The sequence below is a fragment of the Rhinatrema bivittatum genome, chromosome 3 (genome assembly GCF_901001135.1).
Source record: "Rhinatrema bivittatum chromosome 3, aRhiBiv1.1, whole genome shotgun sequence".
Classification (NCBI taxonomy): Eukaryota; Metazoa; Chordata; class Amphibia; order Gymnophiona; family Rhinatrematidae; genus Rhinatrema; species Rhinatrema bivittatum.
Window position 1 is genome coordinate 543,200,161 of NC_042617.1, and position 23,926 is coordinate 543,224,086.

At 45.6% G+C, this 23,926-nt stretch overlaps 1 protein-coding gene across 2 annotated transcripts in view; it reads right to left on the reverse strand.

Moving 5' to 3' along the window:
• Positions 1-23,926, reverse strand: part of LOC115088283 (heat shock factor protein 2-like) — a 133,682-nt gene that overhangs the window by 9,951 nt on the left and 99,805 nt on the right. For both annotated transcript variants that reach the window (XM_029596410.1, XM_029596409.1), the window contains one exon: positions 15,050-15,125. In XM_029596410.1, coding sequence (XP_029452270.1) covers positions 15,050-15,125 — 76 coding nt within the window. The remainder of the gene's footprint in view (positions 1-15,049; positions 15,126-23,926) is intronic.

A 23,926-nucleotide genomic window follows, 5' to 3' on the forward strand; every position in this document is an offset into this window, starting at 1 on the left:
GACTAAAGATCTATCAAGCCCAGTATCCTGTTTCCAACAGTGGCCAAGCCAGGTCACAAGTACCTGGCAGGATCATAAGAACATAAGAAATTGCCATGCTGGGTCAGTCCAAGGGTCCATCAAGCCCAGCATCCTGTTTCCAACAGAGGCCAAAACCAGGCCACAAGAACCTGGCAATTACCCAAACACTAAGAAGAACCCATGCTACTGATGCAATTAATAGCAGTGGCTATTCCCTAAGTAAAATTGATTAATAGCCATTAATGGACTTCTCCTCCAAGAACTTATCCAATCCTTTTTTGAACCCAGCTACACTAACTGCACTAACCACATCCTCTAGCAACAAATTCCAGAGCTTTATTGTGTGTTGAGTGAAAAAGAATTTTCTCCGATTAGTCTTAAATGTGTTACTTGCTAACTTCATGGAATGCCCCCTAGTCCTTCTATTATTCGAAAGTGTAAATAACTGAGTCACATCTACTTGTTCAAGACCTCTCATGATCTTAAAGACCTCTATCATATCCCCTCTCAGCCATCTCTTCTCCAAGCTGAACAGCCCTAACCTCTTCAGCCTTTCCTCAAAAGGGAGCTGTTCCATCCCCTTTATCATTTTGGTTGCCCTTCTCTGTACCTTCTCCATCGCAATTATATCTTTTTTGAAATGCGGCGACCAAGGGGTAAATAGATTCCAAGCTGCTTATCTCAAGAATAAGCAGTGGATTTCTGTAACTGTACCTTAATAATGGTTAATGGACTTTTCCTCCAGGAACTTGTCCAAATCTTTTTTAAATGCGGAGTGCCACTAATAGCTTTCACCACATCCTCTGGCAACGGATTTCAGAGCTTAATTGTGTGTGAGTAAACAAATATTTTCACTTATTAGTTTTAAATGTATTACCTAGTAACTTCATTGTGTGTCCCTGGTCTTTGTACTTTTCGAAAGAGTAAACACATTAATGTTTACTCGTTCCATTCCACTGATTTTATAGACCTCTATCATATCGCCCCCTCAGCCGTCTTTTCTCCAAGCTGAAGAGTCCTAACCTCTTTAGCCTTTCTTCATAGGAGAATTGTTCCATCCCCTTCATCATTTTGGTTGCCCGTCTCTGTACCTTTTCTAATTCTGCTATGTCTTTTTTGAGATGTGGTGACCAGAACTGCACACAAAACTCAACATAAGGTCACACCATGGAGTGATACAGAGGTATTATGATATTCTGTTTTATTCTCCATTCCTTTCATAATAATCCCTAGCATTCAATTTGCTTTCTTGGCTGCTGCTGCACACTGAGCAGAAGATTTCAATGTATTTTCAATGATAACACCTAGATACTTTTCTTGAGTAGTGACTTCTAATGTGGAAACTTGCATTATGTAGCTATAATTTGGGTTTCTTTTCCCTAAGTGCATCACTTTGCATTTGTCCACATTAAATTTAATATGCCATTTGCATGCCCAGTCTCCTAGTTTTGCAAAGTCCTTTTGCAATTTCTCACAATCCTCTTGCGATTTAACTGAATAGTTTTGTGTCATCGGTAAATTTGATCACCTCACTTGTTTTTCCCATTTCCAGGTCGTTTATAAATTTATTTATTTATTTTATTTAAAATGTTTTCTATACTGTCGTTAAGTTATATACTTATATAAATATATTAAATATATTAAAAAGTAGTGGTACCAAAATAGATACAATTCACCTTTTTCCATTGGGAAAATTTACCATTTAGCCCGACTGTTTTTTATCTTTTAACCAGTTGGCAAGCCACAATAGGACACTGTCCCCTATATCCCATGACTTTTTAATTTCCTAAGTTGTCTCTCGTGAAGGACTTTGTCAAAAGCTTTCTGGAAATCGAGATACACTATATCAACTGGCTCACCTTCATCCACATGTTTATTTATGCCCACAAAATAAATGTAGCAAATTTGTGAGGCAAGACTTCCCTTAGCTAAACCCATGTTGGCTTTGTCCCATTAAACTATGCTTATCTATATGTTCAGCAATTTTGTTCTTTATAGCAGCTTCTACCACTTTGCCTGGCACAGACGTCAGACTCACTGGTCTATAGTTTCCTGGATCACCCCTTGATCCCTTTTTAAAAATTGGCATTACATTGGCAACCCTCCAGTTTTCAGGTATCATAGATAATGTTACTGATAGTTTACAAATTTCCCACAGAAGGTCCGCAATTTTATTTCTTAATTCTTTCAGCACTCTGGACTGTATACCATCTGGTCCAGATGATTTGCTATTCTTTAGTTTGTCAATTTGTCTTAATACATCTTCCAGGTTCGCTGAGATTTGTTTCAGTTCTTCTGAATCATCACCTCTGAATATCATTTTGGCATGGGTATATCTCTTACATCTTTCTCAGTAAATACCAAAGCAAAAACTTAATTTAGTCTCTATGCTATAGTTTTGTCATCCCTAAGTGCCCCTTTCTTTCCCTTGATCATCTAATTGTCCAAATGACTCCCTTGTAGGCTTTTTACCTCGAATGTATCTGAAAAAGTTTTTATTATGAGTTTTGCTTCCATGGCAAGCTTCTTTTCAAATTCTCTCTTTGTTATCCTTATCAATGCTTTGCATCTGACTTGCCAGTGCTTATGCTGTTGCCTGTTTTCTTCATTTGGATCCCTTTTCCATTTCAGGAAAGATGTTTTTTTTTTAGCTATTGTAGCCTCTCTCACCTCACCATTTAACCATGCTGGTAGTCATTTAGCTTTCTTTCCATCTTTTCTAATGTGAGGAATACATCTAGTCTGGGCTTCCAAGATGGTATTTTTAAACAACATCCATGCCTGAGCTAAACTCTTGACCTCTGTAGTTGCTCCTTTGTTCTTTCCAAACCATTTTTCTCATTTTCTCAGTCACTTTTTGAAAGTTGATTGCTGTCACAGTAGATTTCTTTTTTGTGCTCTCTCCAATTAAGTCAAGTTTGATCATGTTGTGACACTATTGTTAAGTGGCTCCAACACGGATACCTCAAGCACCAAATCCTGTGTTCCACTTAGGACTAGGTCTAAAATAGTTTCCCCTCTTGTTGGTTCTTGTACCAGTTGCTCCATGAAGCAGCCATTTATTTCATCTAGGAACTTTACTTCTCTATAATGTCCTGAGATGTAACATTCACCCAATCAATACTGGGGTAATTGAAGTCATCCATTATTACTGTGCTGCTGATTTTGTTAGCTTCCCTAATTTATTTTAGCATTTCCTTGTTTGTTAGTTCAGTCTGACCAGATGTATGGTAATATACCCCCACTACTATTGTATTCCCTTTTTTACCTGGAATTTATATCCATAAAGATTCAACATTGCATTTTGTTTCCTGTAGAACTTTTATCCTGTTTGACTCAATGCTCTCTAACATATACTGCCACTGCTCCACCAGTTTGATCCATCCTATCATTTAGATATAATTTGTACCCTGGTATCAGTGTCTCATTGGTTATCCTCCTTCCACCAGATCTCTGAGATGCCAATTATATCTACCTCTTCATTCAGTAATATGCACTCTAACTCTCCCATCTTATTTTTTTAGATTTCTAGCATTTGTATACAGACACTTCAAAGTATGTTTTTTGTTTGACAGGGGTAATTTGGAATCTTTCTGCACTTTACTTAAAGACACCTGATCCACTTTAGCATTTATTGCACTGAGATGCCCTATTTTCCTTGTTCTCTTAGTATTAGAGATACATCATTCATAACCATGTGCTTCTGTTGGCTTTTCCCTCTTCACGGTCCGACTCCTCCTGAGGAAATTTGATGCCCATCTCTTTAAGCACATGTGGTATCAAGGGCCACAACTCTTCCCTGCGAAACAGATGGACCACCTCAGGATCATCCCCTTCGGCCACGACACCTACTCTGGATCTGAAATGTCCTGAGGGGACTCCACCCCTGGAGTCCCATTTGGCACTCCATCCTTGCCTTCGTAGTCCTCCAACTCCTCCATTGGGTCGCCTTACTGCCCAGCCAAGCTGATCACTCTAGCTGGTTTTCTTTGCACCCCTCTATGATTTGGAACTGGAGCTCAGAGAGGAGGGCTGCTTCCTAGCCAACTCCCTTCCATGCCAGTAAAGTCATATGCATGAAAAGCACAAACTCCATTGGGAAAGCCTGCTCTGAGAGAGAGTCCTCTCTTGAGGGCTCCTCTGCTTCCCCTGAGCTCTCTCAAGTACTTTCTCAGACACGGCAGGGGATAAAGAGGGAGAAGAGGCAGCCCCACCCCCTGACTTTTGCGATGCGGGAACAGACTCCAAGACGGCTGCTATTCCCATGCTGCAGGGGAGAGCTGCCTCATCTGACCCAGCTGATCAGGACATCCTCCCTGCATTGCGCTGAAACAGTCTTTCCCTCCGGTCTTGCAGCCCTGATGAGGAATATACGTTTCTTCTTAGCCCTACAAGCACGGCAACGTTTCCCTGCCTTCACAGTTGCCATGCCGTCTGCCTGCTCCTGCACGCGCTGTTGGCACTCACTGTCGTTCACCCTGCTGCCACCCCGCAGTGCCTTAGCCAATCCCCAGCACTCCTGCGAATACTGCTACTGCCTCACACAACTCCCTTGAACCGCATTGGCCTGCTTCCTGGACATCTGACTCAGAAGTTGTTCCTTAGTTTTAACTTTTTTTTTTCTTTTTAAAGTTTAGCAACTAAAAACAAAAACAAAGGGATACTTTCCTGTCACTGACATCCACAATTACCGGAGATCCAAGTGTGAGTAGTAGGGTAACAAGGAGGGAACCAGACCACTGGCTATCCACTCCCCCCTCATCCAGAGGCTGCAGCAGATCAGGGTCACCAAACCCTGCTAGCCTACTCCATCTGGGGGATGATCCTTTCCAGAGGCTGCAGCAAATTAGGGTCACCAAACCCTGCTAACATAGCTAACACTCCAGGGTGTATGATTCCAGTTGAAAAGTCTGTCTCTTTCCTTCCTCCCCCCCCCCAGACTGCAGGTTTTACACTTCTACCATCTGCTGGAGTCAGGGACTGCAGGTGGCACTCTAGATTAAGTATAAGTATCAGTAAAGCTTTTCTTCTCTGTCTCCATCTTCTGGTAGGGAGGCAAAACCCAGGCATTTGGACTGATTTGGGTTTATGAACAGGAAAAGACCATTGAAAATTTTCATATAAAAATGTGTTGTCATGTGCAACTAACCAAATACACTTATTTTCCAGGATAACAAGAGAGGAGGAGCATAAACTTTGCTACCATAGGTTTATATAGTATTACAAATTAGTGCTATACAGTGTAAATGTACCCTGCTACTTTACTTGGAAGGAGCATTTGTATAGGTGACAGGGTATTTCACATTCCATGTCAATTAACTCCCTTAGCTCAGGCTCCCATTTGTTCTCTGGCAAATGGATTGGGTCACTAACTCCTATCATGCAATTGCTGTGAGCGACATTTAGTTACATTTTTTAGTCAATCAACTGACCACACTGCTTGACCCTAGTCCACAATTTAGACATGTAATGCTCTATATATCTCTACAGTGCCAGCTTACAGGTCGATACAGTAAAGTGTGCTCCGTCGGAGCGTACTGTCAGCCTGCTCTGGACGCGCGTTTTCCCTTACCCCTTATTCAGTAAGGGGAGGAAAACACGTGGCCCACCCGCGGCACCTAATAGCGCCCTCAACATGCAAATGCATGTTGATGGCCCTATTAGGTATGCGTGCGGGATCCAGTAAGTAAAATGTGCAGCCAAGCCGCACATTTTACTCTAAGAAATTAGCGCCGACCCAAAGGTCGGCGCTAATTTCTTCCGGCGCCAGGAAAGTGCACAGAAAAGCAGTAAAAACTGCTTTTCTCTGCACCCTCCGACTTAATATCATGGCGATATTAAGTCGGAGGTCCCCAAAAGTAAAAAAAAGTAAAAAAAAAAATTTGAATTCGGCCCGCGGCTGTCGGGCCGAAAACCGGACGCTCAATTTTGCCGGCGTCCGGTTTCCGAGCCCGTGGCTGTCAGCGGGCTCGAGAACCGATGCCGGCAAAATTGAGCGTCGGCTGTCAAACCCGCTGACAGCCGCCGCTCCAGGCCAAAAGGAGGCGCTAGGGACGCGCTAGTGTCCCTAGTGCCTCCTTTTCCCCGTTTGCACCGCGTCACCTCATTTGAATACTGGATCGCTCGCACCGGCGAAGGGCCGGTGCGTGCGCCGGGAGAGCGGGCGTTCGTCCGCTCTCCCGCGGTTTTACAGTATCGATCCGTTAGTGAGCTAACAACTCCTGCAGTGACATCAGCCTGCCAGTATTCTCTTTAAAAGCAACTGTGGACAGACTAGCAAAAAAGCTCTATTAAAAATAGACAACTAATTCTGTATTTGACAACAATGAGCTGAGACAAAAAATGTATTAACACTAGTCTAGGGACTGGATTAACATTCACCAGTAATCCCTGGAAACATGAGGCCATGCAGGACCACCACAGCATAATCTTTCAGCAGTGAAGGACGGTAAGCTGGAGTCATCTGTCTGTCCTAAAGAAAAGGAAATTATCAGGTAAGCAGTAATTTCTCATTTCTTAGCATCCAGACAGATGAATCCAGAACCAGTGGGGTGGACCCAAACTACTCCCGAATAAGGCGGGAGGCTGCTTGTGGTCCAGTCAAAACCACACGTGCAAAGGCTGCGTCCTCCCAGACTTGCACTTCCAGATGATAATACCTGGAAAAAGTGTGTAAGGAGGACCATGTTGCAGCTTTGCATATGTCGACGGGAGGCAACAATCTAACCTCCGCCCATGACATTGTGAACCATAGAAACATAGAAATGACGGCAGAAGAAGACCGAATGGCCCATCCAGTCTGCCCAGCAAGCCTCACACATTTTTTCTCTCATTCTTATCTGTTTCTCTTAGCTCCTTGTTCTATTCCCCTTCCACCCCCACCATTAATGTAGAGAGCAGTGATGGAGCTGCATCCAAGTGAAATATCTAGCTTGATTAGTTAGGGGTAGTAGGGGCAGTAACCGCCGCGATAAGCAAGCTACACCCATGCTTATTTGTTTTACCTAGACTATGTTGTACAGCCCTTGTTGGTTTTTTTTTCTTCTCCCCTGCCGTTGAAGCAGAGAACCATGCTGGATATGCATTGAAAGTGAAGTATCAGGCACATTTGGTTTGGGGTAGTAACCGCCGTAACAAGCCAGCTACTCCTCGCTTTGTTATTGCGAATCCTTTTTTTCTTCACCCCTGTCGTTGAAGCTATGCAGGATATGCGTGAAGCATCAGTTTTTTGCTTTTGTTTTTTTTTTTTTTTCCCCTGCCGTTGAAGCAGAGAGCTATGCTGGAAATGCGTGATGTATCAGTCTTTCTCCCATGCCGATGAAGCAGAGAACCATGCTGGATATGCATGGAAAGTGAAGTATCAGGCACATTTGGTTTGGGGTAGTAACCGCCGTAACAAGCCAGCTACTCCCCGCTTTTTGAGTGCGAACCCTTTTTCTTCTCCCTTGCCGTTGTAGCAGAGAGCTCTGCTGGATGTGTGAAGTATCAGTTATTCTTCTCCCCTGTCATTGAAGCAGAGAGCTATGCTGTATATGCATTGAAAGTGAAGTATCAGGCATATTTGGTTTGGGGTAGTAACCGCCGTAACAAGCCAGCTACTCCCCTCTTTGTGAGTGCAAATCCTTTTTTCCATTACCTCTTGCTGTTGAAGCTTTGAGCGATGTAGGAGTCACAGTAAGCATGTGTATGTTTATTTAATAAGGGTATTGTGTCAATAGCCATCATTCTGGCGAGTCACCCACTCTTCATTGGCGGCCTCTTGACTTTATGGATCCACAGTGTTTATCCCACGCCCCTTTGAAGTCTTTCACAGTTCTGGTCTTCACCACTTCCTCGGAAGGGCATTCCAGGCATCCACCACCCTCTCTGTGAAGAAGTACTTCCTGACATTGGTTCTGAATCTTCGTCCCTGGAGCCTCAAATCGTGACCCCTGGTTCTGCTGATTATTTTCCTACGGAAGAGGTTTGTCGTTGTTTTTGGATCATTAAAACCTTTCAAGTATCTGAAAGTCTGTATCATATCACCTCTGCTCCTCCTTTCCTCCAGGGTGTACATATTTAGATTCTTCAATCTCTCCTCGTACGTCATCCGATGAAGATCCTCCACCTTCCTGGTCGCCCTTCTCTGTACCACTTCCATCTTGTCTTTGTCTTTTGTAGATACGGTCTCCAGAACTGAACACAGTACTCCAGGTGAGGCCTCACCAAGGACCTGTACAAGGGAATAATCACTTCCCTTTTCTTACTCGATATTCCTCTCTCTATGTAGCCCAGCATTCTTCTGGCTTTTGCTATCGCCTTGTCTCATTGTTTCGCTGTCTTCACATCATTAGACACTATCACCCCAAGGTCCCTCTCCTGCTCCGTGCACATCAGCCTTTCCCCCCCCATCGAGTACAGTTCATTCGGATTTCCACTCCCCATATGCATGACTTTGCACTTCTTGGCATTGAATCTCAGCTGCCATATCTTCGACCACTCTTCCAGTTTCCTTAGATCCCGTCTCATTCTCTCCACTCCTTCCGGCGTGTCCACTCTGTTGCAGATTTTAGTGTCATCCGCAAAAAGACAAACCTTACCTTCTATCCCGTCCGCAATGTCGCTCACAAAGATATTGAACAGGACCGGTCCCAACACCGATCCTTGCGGTACACCACTTAAAACTGCTCTCTCTTCAGAGAAGGCTCCATTTACCATCACACATTGTCTTCTGTCCGTCAACCAATTTGCAATCCAGGTCACCACCTCGGCACTCACTCCCAAGCTTCTCGTTTTATTCACCAGTCTCCTGTGCGGAACCGTATCAAAAGCTTTGCTGAAATCCAAGTAGATGACATCTAGTGCTCTTCCTTGATCCAATTCCTTGGTTACCCAGTCAAAAAAGTCAATCAAATTTGTCTGACAGGATCTTCCCCTGGTGAATCCATGCTGCCTCTGGTCCATCAATTCTCCAGACTGTAGATAGTTCACTATTCTGTCTTTCAGCAGTGACTCCATTACTTTTCCCACCACCGAAGTGAGGCTAACCGGTCTGTAGTTGCCTGCCTCTTCCCTGTTCCCACTCTTGTGAAGAGGGACCACCACCACTCTTCTCCAATCACTCGGCACCACTCCCGTTTCTAGGGAGTGGTGCCGAGTGATTGGAGTGAGTCCTAATCTGAGTAGGCAATGGCTTATCAGCAGCCACATATGCGGCCATGACCACCTCCTTAATCCAGCGAGTTATTGTAGCCCTCAAAGTTGGTTCACCCTGTTTTCTTCCATCATGAGGGACAAGCAGGCGATCTGTCTTTCAGAAAGGTTTAGAAACCTCCAAATACCTCACGACATGTCTCTTGACATCCAAGGGATGCAACAGGCGATATTTCTCTGCATCTCTTCCCTTATCCAAGGATGGTAAGGAAATGAACTGATTCACATGAAAACCTGAGACCACTTTAGGCAAGAAGGAAGGAACTGTACGCAGCTGTATTGTTCCTGGAGTCACTCGAAGAGACAGCTCCCAGCAAGACCAGGCCTGCAGCTCGGAAATTCGACACGCGGAACAAATCACCACCAGAAATACTGTTTTCAAGGTCAGTAACCACAAGGAAAGGCTACGCAGCAGTCGAAATGTAGAGCCCGCCAAGAAATCCAACACCAGGTTAAGACTCCATAAAGGAACCGGTAACTGCAAAGGAGGACAAAGATGTTTCACTCCCCTCAAGAAACAGGCCACAGCAGCATGAGACGATAAGGATTCACCATTCAAATGGCCCCTGAAACAGGTAAGATCCACTACCTGAACCTTTATTTAACCCATCCTGCACAAATTCCAAAATGAGCGGGATCTTAACTGAATGGGGAAGAACACCTTGATCTTCACATCAAGCCTCAAACACCCGCTAAACCCATACATAGGATAAGGAAGAAGAAAACTTTTGTGGTTGGAGCAAGGTGCAATCACTGCAGTAGAATATCCTCTCTTCAAGAAGTGAGCCCTCTCAAGGGCTATACCGTAAGACAAAATAGAATCGGATCTTCATGAAGAACAGGCCCCTGCTGCAACAGATTCTTGTGTGGTGGAAGAAAAAGGGGGGTTTCTACCAGGAGTCTTCGCAGATCTGCATACCATGGTCCTCTGGGCCAATCCGGTGCCATCAGAAGCTCCGATCCACTGTAGCCTTCGATCCTTCAAACTATTCTGCCCAACATGGGCCAGAGGGGAAAGGCATATAGCAGCTTGTCTTCCGGCCAGACCTGCATGAGAGCATCAATACCCAAGGACTTTGGATCTCTCCTACAACTGAAGAATCGATGAGCCTTCGCAGTGCGAGAAGTCGCCAGCAGGTCTAGAAACAGAAGGCCCCAGTGATCCACTATCAGCTGGAATGCCTTGTCCGACAATACCCATTTCTCCTGGATCCAGACTCTCCTTGCTGAAAAGTCAACTCTTACATTGTCTGTTCCTGCAATGTGCGAGGCTGAGGTCTACTGAAGATGCACTTCCGCTCATTCCATAAGTCGGTCTATCTCTTGCAATTCTTGCTATCTCTTAGTTTCTCCTTGCCGATTAATGCAAGCCACCATTGTTTTGTTGTCTGACATTATTCGGACTGATTGACCCTGCAGCCTGTTGCTGAACTGCAAGCACATCAACAGGACTGCCTGGGCTTCCAGCCAATTGATATTTCAGAGAGACTCCTCTGTATTCCAACGCCTTTGCGCCATTAGTTCCTGACAGTGAGCTCCCCACTTTGGAGGCTTGCATCTGTCGTGACTACCAACCAATCCGATGATGTCAGGGAGACTCCCTTTCTCAGATGATCCGCTTGCAACCACCACTGGAAGTGAGAGCCTACTTCTATCAGCAGGTGGAGCCGAATTGAATAATCCTGAGACTGCAGGTTCCATCGAGACAGCAGGGAACACTGAAGTGGATGCATGTGCATCCTCGCCCACGGTACTACTTCTAGGGTTGCTGCCATCAACTCGAGTATCTGTAGAAAGGACCACAATGTCGGGTGTATAGTGCTCACCAAGACACGTATCTGGGCCATCAACTTTTAAATACGAGCTTCTGGAAGAAATTCTTTGCCCTGCTTCATGTAGAATCACTTACCTAGATACTCCAATGACTGAGATGGCCGAAGACTGCTCTTGGCTAGTTTTACCACCCAACCGAGCTCCTGTAACCAGGAGATCACCTTGCAGGTCACCAGATGGCCCTCTTCTAGAGACTTGGCCTGAATCAACCAGGTGTCTAAATACGGATGTACAAGGATTCCATTCTATCTTAGCTCTGCCATCACAACCATAACATTGGTAAAGGTTCTGGGAGCGGTGGCTAGACCAAAAGGCAGAGCCTGAAACTGATAATGGCACCCCAACACTGCAAAATGCAGAAAGCGTTGATGCTCTAGTCATATAGGAATATGGAGGTATGCCTTGGACAGATCCAAGAAAATCAGAAATTCCATCGACAGAACGCAATATTTCCATACGAAAATGAATCACCTGCAAATGATGATCCTTTGAGATCCAGGATGGGGAGAAAGGAGCCCTCCTTCTTGGGCACAACGAAATAGATGGAATATAGACTTGAATTTTCTTAATGCGTGGGTACTGGAACCGCAGCCCTCAAACTGAGGAGTCTTGAAAGTGTACACTCTACTACCTGCATCTTCTGTGGGGAGTGGCAGGAAGACACCATGAACACATCCCGAGGAACATTACGAAGCTCCAGCGCATGTATCAGGAAGTTCAAAACAGGGGTTAAAACTTGGCCCTTCCTCCTTCCCCCCCCCCCAAGTCAAGTCAACGCTTCACTGTGTACATAGTACCGTTCGTTTTGTGAACCCACTTTTTCACATAGATGTATAAGACTTTTCCAATCTGTATAAAGTTGACGGTAGTGCCTCCGCCAAGTGTGCACTCCACAATGCTGCAGTTCTTAAACTCTCCGGTGGCCCCCTTTCGCCACTGTCCTTTCCCCCTGTCTTGCTCTCTTCCTGTTCCTTCCTCCTCCTCCTTCCAGCTGCCTCTCCCTTCCCCCCTCCCTGGCTTTATGTATTTTTCGCCTTTCAGTTACATTGTAAACCGGCATGATGTACCCACGAATGTCGGTATATTTAGAAGCTTATAAATAAATAAATAAATAAATAAAATCCTTCTTGTTTCACTTCCAGGACCCACTGATCTGATGTGATCTCAACCCATCTCTGATAAAAGAGAGAGAGGAGTCCCCCATCTCTTGTTCCCGGGGATGGATCGGCAAACCTTCATTTGAAGAGTCAGGAGACTGTACTACCCAAGCCCCCCGCCTTGCCTAGGCTGACTGGGACAAAAGACCTGAAACCTGCCAAAAGGCAGAGTCCTCTGAACGATCGTTCCTCCGTAGGGCCGAAAACATTTGGAACTTCCGAGATGACCCTTCATACCAAAGGAGCGCAGCAACTGCTTCTTATCCTCCAGCAACTGAGGAACCAGAGATTCGCCCCACTTACTGGCCAGCTTCTCCGTTTCGCTCCTAAAACAAGAGCAAACCTTAAAAAGGCAATTTCATAAGTTTAGTCTTAGATGTCTCATTGGCCAACCAAATTCTCAACCATAACTGGCTTCTGGCCGCTATTACTGAAGCCACTCCTCTGGCCGAGGTGCAGACCAAATCGTAGCTCGTATCTGCTAAGGCAGCAGCAGCGGGTTCCATAACTGCCCTCAAAGTCACTCCAGCATCATCAACCTTGTGAGAGAGAAGTGAACAAGAGCGAGCCACCAGGGAACAACAGGAAGCTATCTGCAAGGTCATTGCCACTGCTTCAAATGCTTGCTTAAGGATGGACTGAATTCTCCTATCAGGCACATCTTTTAAGGCTGTTCCTCCCTCTACAGGAATAGTCGTCTGATTAGAGACGGCACAGACAAGCGCATCCACTTTTAGGAAATGCAGACGCTTTCTTGCCACTGGATCCAGGGGGTACAGGCCTTCCAAGGTCTAACCCCCTTTAAAATTTGCCTATGGGGCATCCCATTCAAGATCAATCAATTCTTGAATAGCCTCCATAACCGGGAAAAAACAAGAGGCTTTACACAAAGAAACCAAAATGGGATTTTTCTTTGGCTCAGACATGGCATATGCTCCAGGAAATACCAGCATCTTCAACATCTGGGAAATCATGGCCGGCAATTCATCTCTATGAAAGAACCAAAACATAGTCCTATACAGTTCTAATCTCAGAGAAATTTCACCATCCTCTAGAGTTAGGATCTGCTTCATCAGTAGTGCCCACCGGATTCATGTCAAGGACACCTGCCACTCAAGTACTTCGGCACTTAAACACAGTCCTAGAAGAGGGAGAGGCCACCGCCTGAGAAACTGAGATGAGAGGACTGGACGGGATGGAGGACTGTGCCTGAAGAAAGGATTGCAATCCCTGAAAAATTCTACCCAAGAAAAGGCAGAAGTATCCATGCCAAAAAACAGGAGGCACTCTACTAAGGAATCAGAAAAGGAGTTCCAGTATCAGGCATTTCTCCTGACATATCTTTATCCATAACGTCATCAGGCTGGGAAGAACCAGGCTTAGTAAAATCAGAGGAAAACCATTCTCCTTGAGCCTCAAAACAGCGCTGGCACAAGTTAGAGGGCACATCAGGCATACAAGGCAAGATGCTTAGGCTTTTTATAGGCACCAATTTTTTTTTATACATATGCATCCAAAATTTAGGAGTTCCAAGACTAGGCACCGCTCAACTTAAGCGCACACAAACATACGCCTAAATGTGAGCACAGGATAAGCATGCTTCCAAGCCAAGCACCGCGTAATCTGGGTGCCCAAGCTGACTCTCTCAGCTAAGTGTCCAAAACTTGGATGCACAACCTGGATGATACCAGGACACACTGCTGAAAAAATGACATCCTCTAGAGGGCAGTCAAATGCATAGGGAAAAAACATATGAAAACAACTGTTACAAACTTCCACACGGCATGCAGTGAAAAAGCCTTGGAGTGGGGCCTAGCCACAAGAGGCTTCTCAACCCACCAGGCCCTGTCCCTGAACCTCCTTTGGGGCAGGATGAACATCGGAACGGCATGCTGAGCTCGGAGACTGGAAAGGGGAATCCCAGCACAACCCTCCTTCACTGACTCTGTAAGGTATCTCTCTTCTTTTTTTTTTTTTAAACTTACCTGAGCTCAGCCCTTACTGGCTGAGTTCAGAGACAGTTTCCGGCTGTGGGGGTGGGGGTGGGAGAGGGCATATGCCGTCACCGCTGCGCTCAGCTTCCTGCACCCGCCTTTAAGCTGTACAATCAGTGAAGTCCACGCTGGCTGAAAAACCAGCTACCAGACCAAGGCACACCTCTGAGGGATCACAGAAATCACCTCAGGAATTCTCAACTGGGGAAGAGAGCATCTGTTATCACTGCAGGAAAGCAGGGCAATACATTTTCCTTTTAAATTCTCAAATTCTCCTTCTAAAATCTGAAGCAATTCCCAGTAAGGAGATGCATGTCCGCCATCTGCTGGAGACAGAGAATACTGGTAGGTTGATGTCACTGCAGGAGTATATATACTCTGATGTCAGTTTGCTCTGCCATCATCTGCTGACAGAGGTGCAAAACCCACTGATTCTGGATTCATCTGTCTGGACGCTAAGAAATGGATATTTACCCCTAACAAGTATTCCTTTTCTTAGATGAACTAGAATGACACTCTTACAAGAATGCAGTACTGTACAAGATAAAGAGCTTAAGAACAGGAAGGTGACATGATTCTAGTACTAAAATTTGAACTAGACCTCCAGCTTTCAGAGATTTGGGCTTCTTCAGTCATTAGGGCCACTCTCCTCATGATTTCGAGAGGAGCTGCATCCTGTTCGCTGACACAATGGGCCACTATAGTATTATGCTCTGCATGGCTATACAGACGAGAATGGGAAATACTGCAGGCAGAGTGTGATGCTTTGCCAATGGGAGCAAGGATCAGCAGAGATATGGAGAGAAGACTTGTTATGGGGGAGGTGGAGGGAATATGAATAAAATGTTTTACCAGAATCGGAATTTGTAATCCAGCAATCTTCTATTTCCGAGTCTGGTCCACTGTTGTCCATTACACGTTCAGTTTGCTACAATTCACACAGAGGGACAGAGAATACACAAATTAATATGCAAGTCAGCAAATCATAAATGAATTTATGCGCATCTGAAATCTAAACTGTACTGAAATTAAGACCCTATGTAAATGAACGATTACAGTACTTAGTCCAAATGTCAAGTTAAGAGGACACACAGTATGGAGGGAGGAGTATCCCAGTGGTTAGAGCAGTGGGCTAAGAACCAGGGAAGCCAGGATTCAAATCCCACTGTCACTCCTTGTAACCTTGGGCAAGTCACTTCACCCTCCATTGCTTCAGGCACCAACTTAGACTTGAGCCCTCTGAGAACAGGGAAAATACCTACTGTACCTGAATGTAACTCACCTTGCACTACAATGAAAAGGCATGAGCTAAATACACTAAATAAACTAGAGCAGCCACTTTCCTAAAGCAGACTTTTCAAGATTCTGCGGAAAGAGAAAATTCTGTGGCAGAATTCACTAAATCCTGCATCAATTATGTGGCAAATCTATATCATTTTGCAGGAGGGAGTTGAAACATATCACCATGGGATAGCCACCCTTCACTAGCTGGATCATATGCAGCTGGTCCTATCTACCTGGTTTCCCGCGATGATTCCACTGGGACTAGCAAAATCTGCACAAGGGAATTTTGTGGTCCTTCCCGCAGCATCATGGGAGGCCAGAGGCCCTGTTTCTAACGCATTAATCCTGCTATTTATGTTATAATACCCAGTTTACATACACACACACACACATATATATATATATATATATATATATATATATATATGTATGTATGTATGTATGTATACACTAAAAAAATACACTATAATGAGAGTGGGATACAAGCACTTTCTATATTTCAAATAGTTTTCAATTGTATTAAACAGACATTTATATCGCAAAAGTTTTTTATTACAAAAATAGTTTACAATAATTGTTAACCAATAATGTACTAATATTCAAAATGCATTACATATATCTATCACTTTATGATCCAAAAATCATTAATTATTTACCTAAAAACCTTTACCTGTTTTTTTTTTTTTTATAGAAAAACCAACCATTCACCCTCATACGAAACTCCATTCATAACCCATACTCAATCATACAATATGACAAGTTAAACTGTAAACATTCACCTTCTTTTCTTAAATTGTTTCTGCTGCATCAAAAATACAACTTATGTGAAAAATATATACCTTCCAATTGATCTCTCTTCTAATCAATGATTACAGTATTATTTTTTAACTGTCAATACTTGGAACTGAGTTTCGTATGAGGGAGAATGGTTGGTTTTTCTATAAAAAACGAGGTAAAGGTTTGTATATATATATATATATATAAATACATAGCAGTAAACATACAGATAGCAGGATTTGCCAGATTAAGATAAGAAACAGAATATATAGTCTACAAAGAAACAATCGGTACATGAAGCAGAAAACATTGAATGTCATAAATCAATTATGAGTGTACTTGTCTCCACTGCCAATAGGCCCCCTCCCCATATTGTCTCAATTTTCAATTTTATCCTTAAGAGCAAATGATACACGTTTCTTTATTGCAATATAATCACCACAATTTTTCAATAATTGAATTTAGGAGTGGATTTCCAATAATATGCTTTGGTAATGCGGTTAGCATGTATCAAATTTATAATGAGTATTTTTAATTATCTGATCAAGTCCTGCACAACCCATTTACTCAAGAGATATACAGGAGCTGTAATCTGCACAGAAAAATTGGTTATATCCTGTATAGCAGATAGTATCTGATCCCAAAAGTTCTTACTATTGCACAATCCCATCATATATGCAAATAAGAGGCCCCTCCAACATAATAGTCTGGTCATATTAAATCAAACAAAATACAAAGGATATCTGTATGTTCGATGAAATAAGCAAAACATCAATTCTTGAATCTTATTACATTTAGGCAATTTAAGAGTAGGACTCCATATTTCCCTCTAATCATCTTCATCTAGAGTTAACGATAAATCCATACTCCTTTTTTTGTATAAGAGAGGGACATATGTCCAGCTCTTAGATTCCATTTTATAAGTATTTGTATAAATGAAAAATCATCTTGGAATAGAAACTGGGATACGTAAGACTAGTCCTAAACATAACTCTTCTCAATTATAAGAGAACATAATGAGTGTGGTCAGAAAGCAGAGTTGCTTACCTGTAACAGGTGCTCTCCAAGGACAGCAGGATGTTAGTCTTCACACATGGGTGACATCAGATGGAGCCTGGCATGGAAGACTTCTGTCAGTTTCCAGAACTTTGACTTGGCATACCTAGCATGCCCTATACCACGTGGGGTCTCTCCTCAGTTTTATAATATACAATTAGATTGAAAATAACAAAAAGGAGAAAACCAACTCAGCGGGATGGCAGGTAGGTTTCGTGAGGACTAACATCCTGCTGTCCTTGAAGAACACCTATTACAGGTAAGCAACTGCTTTCTTTGAAGACAAGCAGGATGTTAGTCCTCACACATGGGTGAACCCTAGCTACAGGCTGCTCCCCAACACAAAAGGGGACCAACCAACACCAACCAGGAGCCAATGGGCACAACAACAACTGTGCTGTTGATAACAGAGGGGGAGACAATCTGAACACAAACAATGGTCCCTAGGCAGGAAGAGTTGGGTACTACACTTTGAAGAGATTCCGAAGGATAGATTGGCTGAACTTGTCACGTCGGCCATCCCAATCCAGACAATAGTGAGATGCGAATGTCTAGAGAGAACTACATGTCGCAGCCTTGCAGATCTCCACCATGGGAACTGCTCACAAGTGGGCCACCGACATTGCTATTGCTCTGACAGAATAACCCTTGACATGACCCTCAAGATGCAGTCCCGCCTGGGCATATCAGATGGAGATGCAATCTGCTAACCAATTGGATAGTTTCTATTTGTCAACGGCAACTTCCAACCTATTGCTATCAAAAGAAATAAAAAGTTGGGTGGAATGTCTATGGGCTCCAGTTAGAAGGTTAAGGCTCACATGCAGTCTAAAATGTGCACTGCTCATTCGCTTTGGTGTGAATGGGGCCTGGGAAAGAAAGTTGGCAGGACCATATACTGGTTAAGATGGAAGTCCATCACCACCTTAGGCAGGAACTTAGGGTTCATGTGCAAGACCACCTTGTCATGAAAAAAGTTTGTATAAAGTGGATAAGTCGCTGATCCTGTGTGCTGAAGTGACCACCACCAAAAATATGACCTTCCAGGTTAGGTACTTCAGGTCACAGGTGTGCAGCGGCTCAAAAGAAGTTTTCATCAGTTGAACTAGTATCTCGCTGAGGTCCCAAGACACAGAAGGATGCCTTAGGGGAGGCTTCAACTGAAGCATGCTCTGCATGAAAAGTACAATTATAGGCTGTACAGAGATGGGCATGCCTTCCACACCCCGGTGGTAAGCACCAATCACACTCAGGTTAACCCTGTTGGAGTTGGTCTTTAAGCCAGCTTCTGAGAGGTATAGAAGGTAATCAAGCAATTTTTGAGTGTGTGGGGTGTGTGTGTGTGTGGGGGGGGGGGGGGGGGCAGGAGAACAGATCTAGGGCCTTCTGCTCACAACACATGGAAAATCTCCTCCACTTGTCCGCAGGACTTCCTAGTGGAAGGCTTTCTAGAAGCCACCAGGACCCGAGACACATCCTCTGAGAGATCGAGTGTTTGCAGAATTAACTTCTCAACATCCAGGCTGTAAGCGACAGGGACTGGAAATTTGAATGCCACAACCTCCCTCGATCCTGTGTGATGAGATCTGGGGAAGTCCCCAGGCAGATTGGTTTCCGGATGGACAACTCCCGTAGGAGCCGAAACCAGACCTGTCTCGGCCAGTGAGGGGCTATGAGGATCCTAGTCCCTCTGTACTCGGAAAGCTTCAAGAGAGTCTTCACCAGCAAGAGAATCGGAGAATACGCGTAGAGAAAACCCTTGCCCCAATGAGGGGTAAGGTCATCTGAGGCAGGTTTGCCATCTGTTTTATATAGGGAGCAAAACAGAGTTACCTTCCTGGTTCCAGGGGGACACAAACAGATCTACATCTGGGCTCCTCCAGAGGTGGAAGATTTGATTTGCTACCTCCTGGTTCAGGGACCACTCATGAGGTCTGAAGGCATGATTCAGTCTGTCCTTCACCACATTCTCCACATGCCAGATATGTTGACCTAAGAACCACCCTATGGGACAGGGCCCATGACCAAATTTGCACCGCTTCCTGACACAGGAGGTACAATCCCATACCTCCCTGCTTGTTGACATACCACATTGCTACTTGGTTGTCTGTTTGGATCAGGACAACTTTGTTGGACAGTTGATCTCTGAAAGCCCATAGCGTGTACATGATCTGACGCAAATAAGAGATTGAATGTTTTACGAAGCAGGCCCACAACTATGGAATTCACTACCAGAGACACTTCGCTTGATACCAGACAGAAAGATTCAAACGTGAACTGAAAACTTGGTTATTCAAGAATGCATATAACCTAACCTAAAAACAATTGCATGCAGAGACTACCACAACAGGGGTAAGGATAATGATTAGTAACGAGAGATTACAAGTATCTCAAGACAACTTATGTGAAAATTGTTTAATTAGATCCTCTGTATGTCAGCCTAATGCCCTAAACCTTAGCCAACATGTTCCAGAACATCAATGTAGATTTAGAGATATTCCTATGGTGTTGAACAGCAGTATGAATGTAACTTTTGTAAACCGTTGTCATCTTCATTTGGAATGATGGTATATAAAATGTCTAAATAAATAAATAAATACATGAGGGTCATGTGACAGGATTGAGCAGCAGGATGTGTTCTCACTGAGCTTCACACTCCCTCCCTCCAGAACTGTTTTAATTTCTATATTTCTTTCATTTTTTTCTTTTCAGAGCTATCACTCTTAGTGGCTCTAGCATAGTTATTTTTTTTACTTTGATTGCTCCGTTCTTCCGACTCAATGGCAGTGAAGACACCACACCGTGGCATAGAGAAAACGAAGCAGATGGAACTCAAAATGGCAGTGATGTCAAGTGCACCTCCATTTCCCACAATGTAGAGATTACTTACCTGATAATCTCGTTTTCCTTAGTGTATGCAGATGGACTCAAAACAAGTGGGTATTGTGTGCTCGTGCTAGCAGTTGGAGACGGATCTGACGTCAGCACGGGGTACATATACCCCCACAGGAAGTGCAGCAACTCAGTAATCTTCCTTGCAAAAGCTTTATGGCTATATGTGTGACTGACCGATCGATTAAATGAACATGATTCCCCTGACCGATTGATAGTAGCTGGAGACTGCCAGTGTTCTCAACCGGAAGGCGTCGACACCCGGCAGGGTGGATGCCCTATATAAGAAAGCATGGCTTACCTTTAGTCGGTGCATGCCCATGTATATCGGCAGCCGGGCGGGATGCTGAGTCCATCTGCATACACTAAGGAAAACGAGATTATCAGGTAAGTAATCTCTACATTTCCTAGAGTGTAGCAGATGGACTCAAAACAAGTGGGATGTACAAAAGCTACTCCCGGACTGGGCGGGAGGCTGCCCGAGGTCCGTTTAGGACTGCCCTCGCAAATGCTGTGTCCTCCCTGGCCTGGACGTCCAGACGATAGAATCTGGAGAAGGTATGGAGGGAGGACCACGTTGCCGCTTTACATATCTCTGCCGGCGACAACATCCTAGTTTCTGCCCAGGAGGCCGCCTGCGCTCTGGTAGAGTGAGCCTTGACCCGTAGAGGTGGTAGTTTTCCCGCTTCTACGTAAGCCGCCTTGATAACTTCTTTGATCCAGCGGGCAATGGTTGCCCGTGAAGCCGCTTCCCCTTGCTTCTTCCCGCTGTGAAGGACGAACAGGTGGTCCGTCTTTCGTACCGCTTCCGACATTTCCAGGTATCTGGACAGCAGCCTGCCGATGTCAAGATGGCGCAGTATTCGACCATCTTCCGACTTCTTCAAACCTTCCGTGGTTGGCAAGGATATGGTTTGGTTAAGGTGGAAGTGAGAGACTACTTTGGGTACGAAGGAAGGAACCGTGCGAAGATGGATAGCCTCTGGAGTGATTCTGAGAAACGGATCATGGCAGGACAGCGCTTGTAGCCCTGAGATGCGGCGTGCTGAGCATACGGCCAGCAGGAACACCATCTTCAAGGTTAACAACCGGAGGGACATGCCTCGAAGGGGTCTGAAGGCGGGTCCCGCTAGAAATTCCAAAACTAGGTTGAGGTTCCACAGGGGCACTGGCCACTTCAGTGGCGGGCGAATGTGCTTGACTCCTTTCAGGAAACGTGAAACGTCTGGGTGTGTGGCAATGCTGTTGCCCTCACTCCTGGGACCGTAGCAGGATAGCGCTGCCACCTGAACCTTGATGGAATTGAGGGACAGACCCTTCTGAAGTCCATCTTGCAGGAAATCCAAAATGATAGGGATTTTGGTGGCATGTGGATTGGTGCTGTGAGTGTCGCACCAGGCTTCAAATACCCTCCAGATCCTTATATATGTAAGTGATGTGGAGAACTTGCGTGCTCGGAGGAGTGTATCTATTACCGGCCCCGAGTATCCCCTTTTCTTCAGTCTAGCCCTCTCAATGGCCAGACCGTAAGAGAGAATTGAGCTGGATCCTCGTGGAGAATGGGACCTTGCCGCAGCAGGTCCCTGTGTGGAGGCAGGGGTAGTGGATTCTCTGCCAGCAGTCTTCTCATGTCTGCGTACCAGGATCTTCTTGGCCAGTCCGGGGCCACTAGAAGAACTAGGCGTCTGTGTCACTGAATCTTGTGTATAATGGCGCCCAGCAGGGGCCATGGAGGAAAAGCATATAGCAGAATCCCGAGGCCATGGTTGTACTAGAGCGTCGATCCCGTGGAAGAGAGGATCTCGTCTGCGACTGAAGTATCTGGGTACTTGAGCGTTGGACCTGTTCGCTAGTAGGTCCATGTCCAGAGTCCCCCACTGATCCACAATCCTCTGGAAAGCTGTGGGCGACAGCTGCCATTCCCCTGGGTTTAGGCTTTCTCTGCTGAGGAAGTCTGCCGTGGTGTTGTCTTTCCCAGCGATGTGGACGGCGGAGATGTCCTGAAGATTCGCCTCCGCCCAAGCCATCAGGGGGACTATTTCTAAGGATACCTGTCGGCTTCTGGTTCCGCCCTGTCGGTTGATGTATGCCACCATGGTGGCGTTGTCTGACATCACTCTGCTCTGTTTCGAAGTCTGCGGGCAAACTGTAGGCAGGCTAACCTGACCGCCCGTGCCTCTAGTCCAGGGGTCAGGAACCTTTTTGGCTGAGAGAGCCATGAACACCACATATTTTAAAATGTAATTCCATGAGAGCCATACTAACTACAACCCCACCCTCCTGACTCCCCCAAGACCTACCAAATTAATTTACTACAACCCCCCACCCTCCTGATGCCCCCCAAGACCTCCAAAATTAATTTACTACAACCCCCCACCCTCCTGACCCCCCCAAGACCTGCCAAAAGTCCCTGGTGGTCCAGCGGGGGTCCGGGAGCGATCTCCTGGACTTGGGCTGTCGGCTGCCAGTAGTCAAAATGGTGCCGACGGCCCTTTGCCCTCACTATGACACAGGGGCTACCGCCACCATTGGTCGACCCCAGTGACATAGTGAGGGCAAAGGGCCGTCGGCGCCATTTTGACTACTGGCAGCCGACAGCCCAAGTCCAGGAGATCGCTCCCGGACAGCTCCTGGACCCCCGCTGGACCACCAGGGACTTTTGGCAGGTCTTGGGGGGGGTCAGGAGGGTGGGGGTTGTAGTAAATTAATTTTGGAGGTCTTGGGGGGCGTCAGGAGGGTGGGGGATTTTGTTAGATTTTTACTTTTTTATTAAGATTTGTCTGTGAGCCAGATGCAGCCATCAAAAGAGCCATATCTGGCTCCCGAGCCATAGGTTCCTGACCCCTGCTCTAGTCGGTTGATGTTCCACCCCGACTCTTCTCTGTTCCACCGCCCCTGGGCGGTTAGCTCTTCGCAGTGTGCTCCCCAGCCGCTCAGGCTGGCATCTGTAGTGAGCAGGGTCCAGGTTGGGGAGGACATCCTTAACCCCCGGCTCATGTGGCCGGGCTGCAGCCACCACCATAACTGATTCCGTACTCTGGCCGGTAGAGGTAGATGCACGGTGTAGTTCTGTAATCGTGGGCGCCACCGAGATAGGAGGGCGCGTTGTAATAGTCTCATATGGGCCCATGCCCATGGTATCACTTCCAGAGTGGAGGCCATTAGGCCGAGGACCTGTAGATAATCCCAAGCTGTGGGCCGAGCGGTGCTTAGCAGATTCTGCAAGCGATCCCGGAGTTTCGATTTCCTCCTGGAGGTCAGGCTGATCATGTCTTCCTGAGTGTCGAATCGGACACCTAGGTATTCCAGCGACTGCGAAGGCTGTAGGGAACTCTTGTGTATGTTGACTACCCATCCTAGGCTTTCCAGAAGAGATATAACTCTGTTGGTTGCCTGGTGGCTCTCCTCCGGTGACTTTGCCCTGATCAGCCAATCGTCTAGGTAGGGATGGACGAGAATGCTTTCCTTCCTGAGTGACGCCGCCACCACTACTACTACCTTGGTAAAGGTCCGTGGCGCAGTGGCTAACCCGAAGGGTAGAGCCCGGAACTGAAAGTGCTGATCCAGGACTTTGAAGTGTAAGTAACGCTGGTGATCCCGATGAATTGGGATATGTAGATAGGCCTCAGAGATCCAAGGATGTGAGATACTCCCCTGGCTGTATTGCACTTCGGACGGACCGCAGAGTTTCCATGCGAAATCTTGGGACCCGTAAGGGCT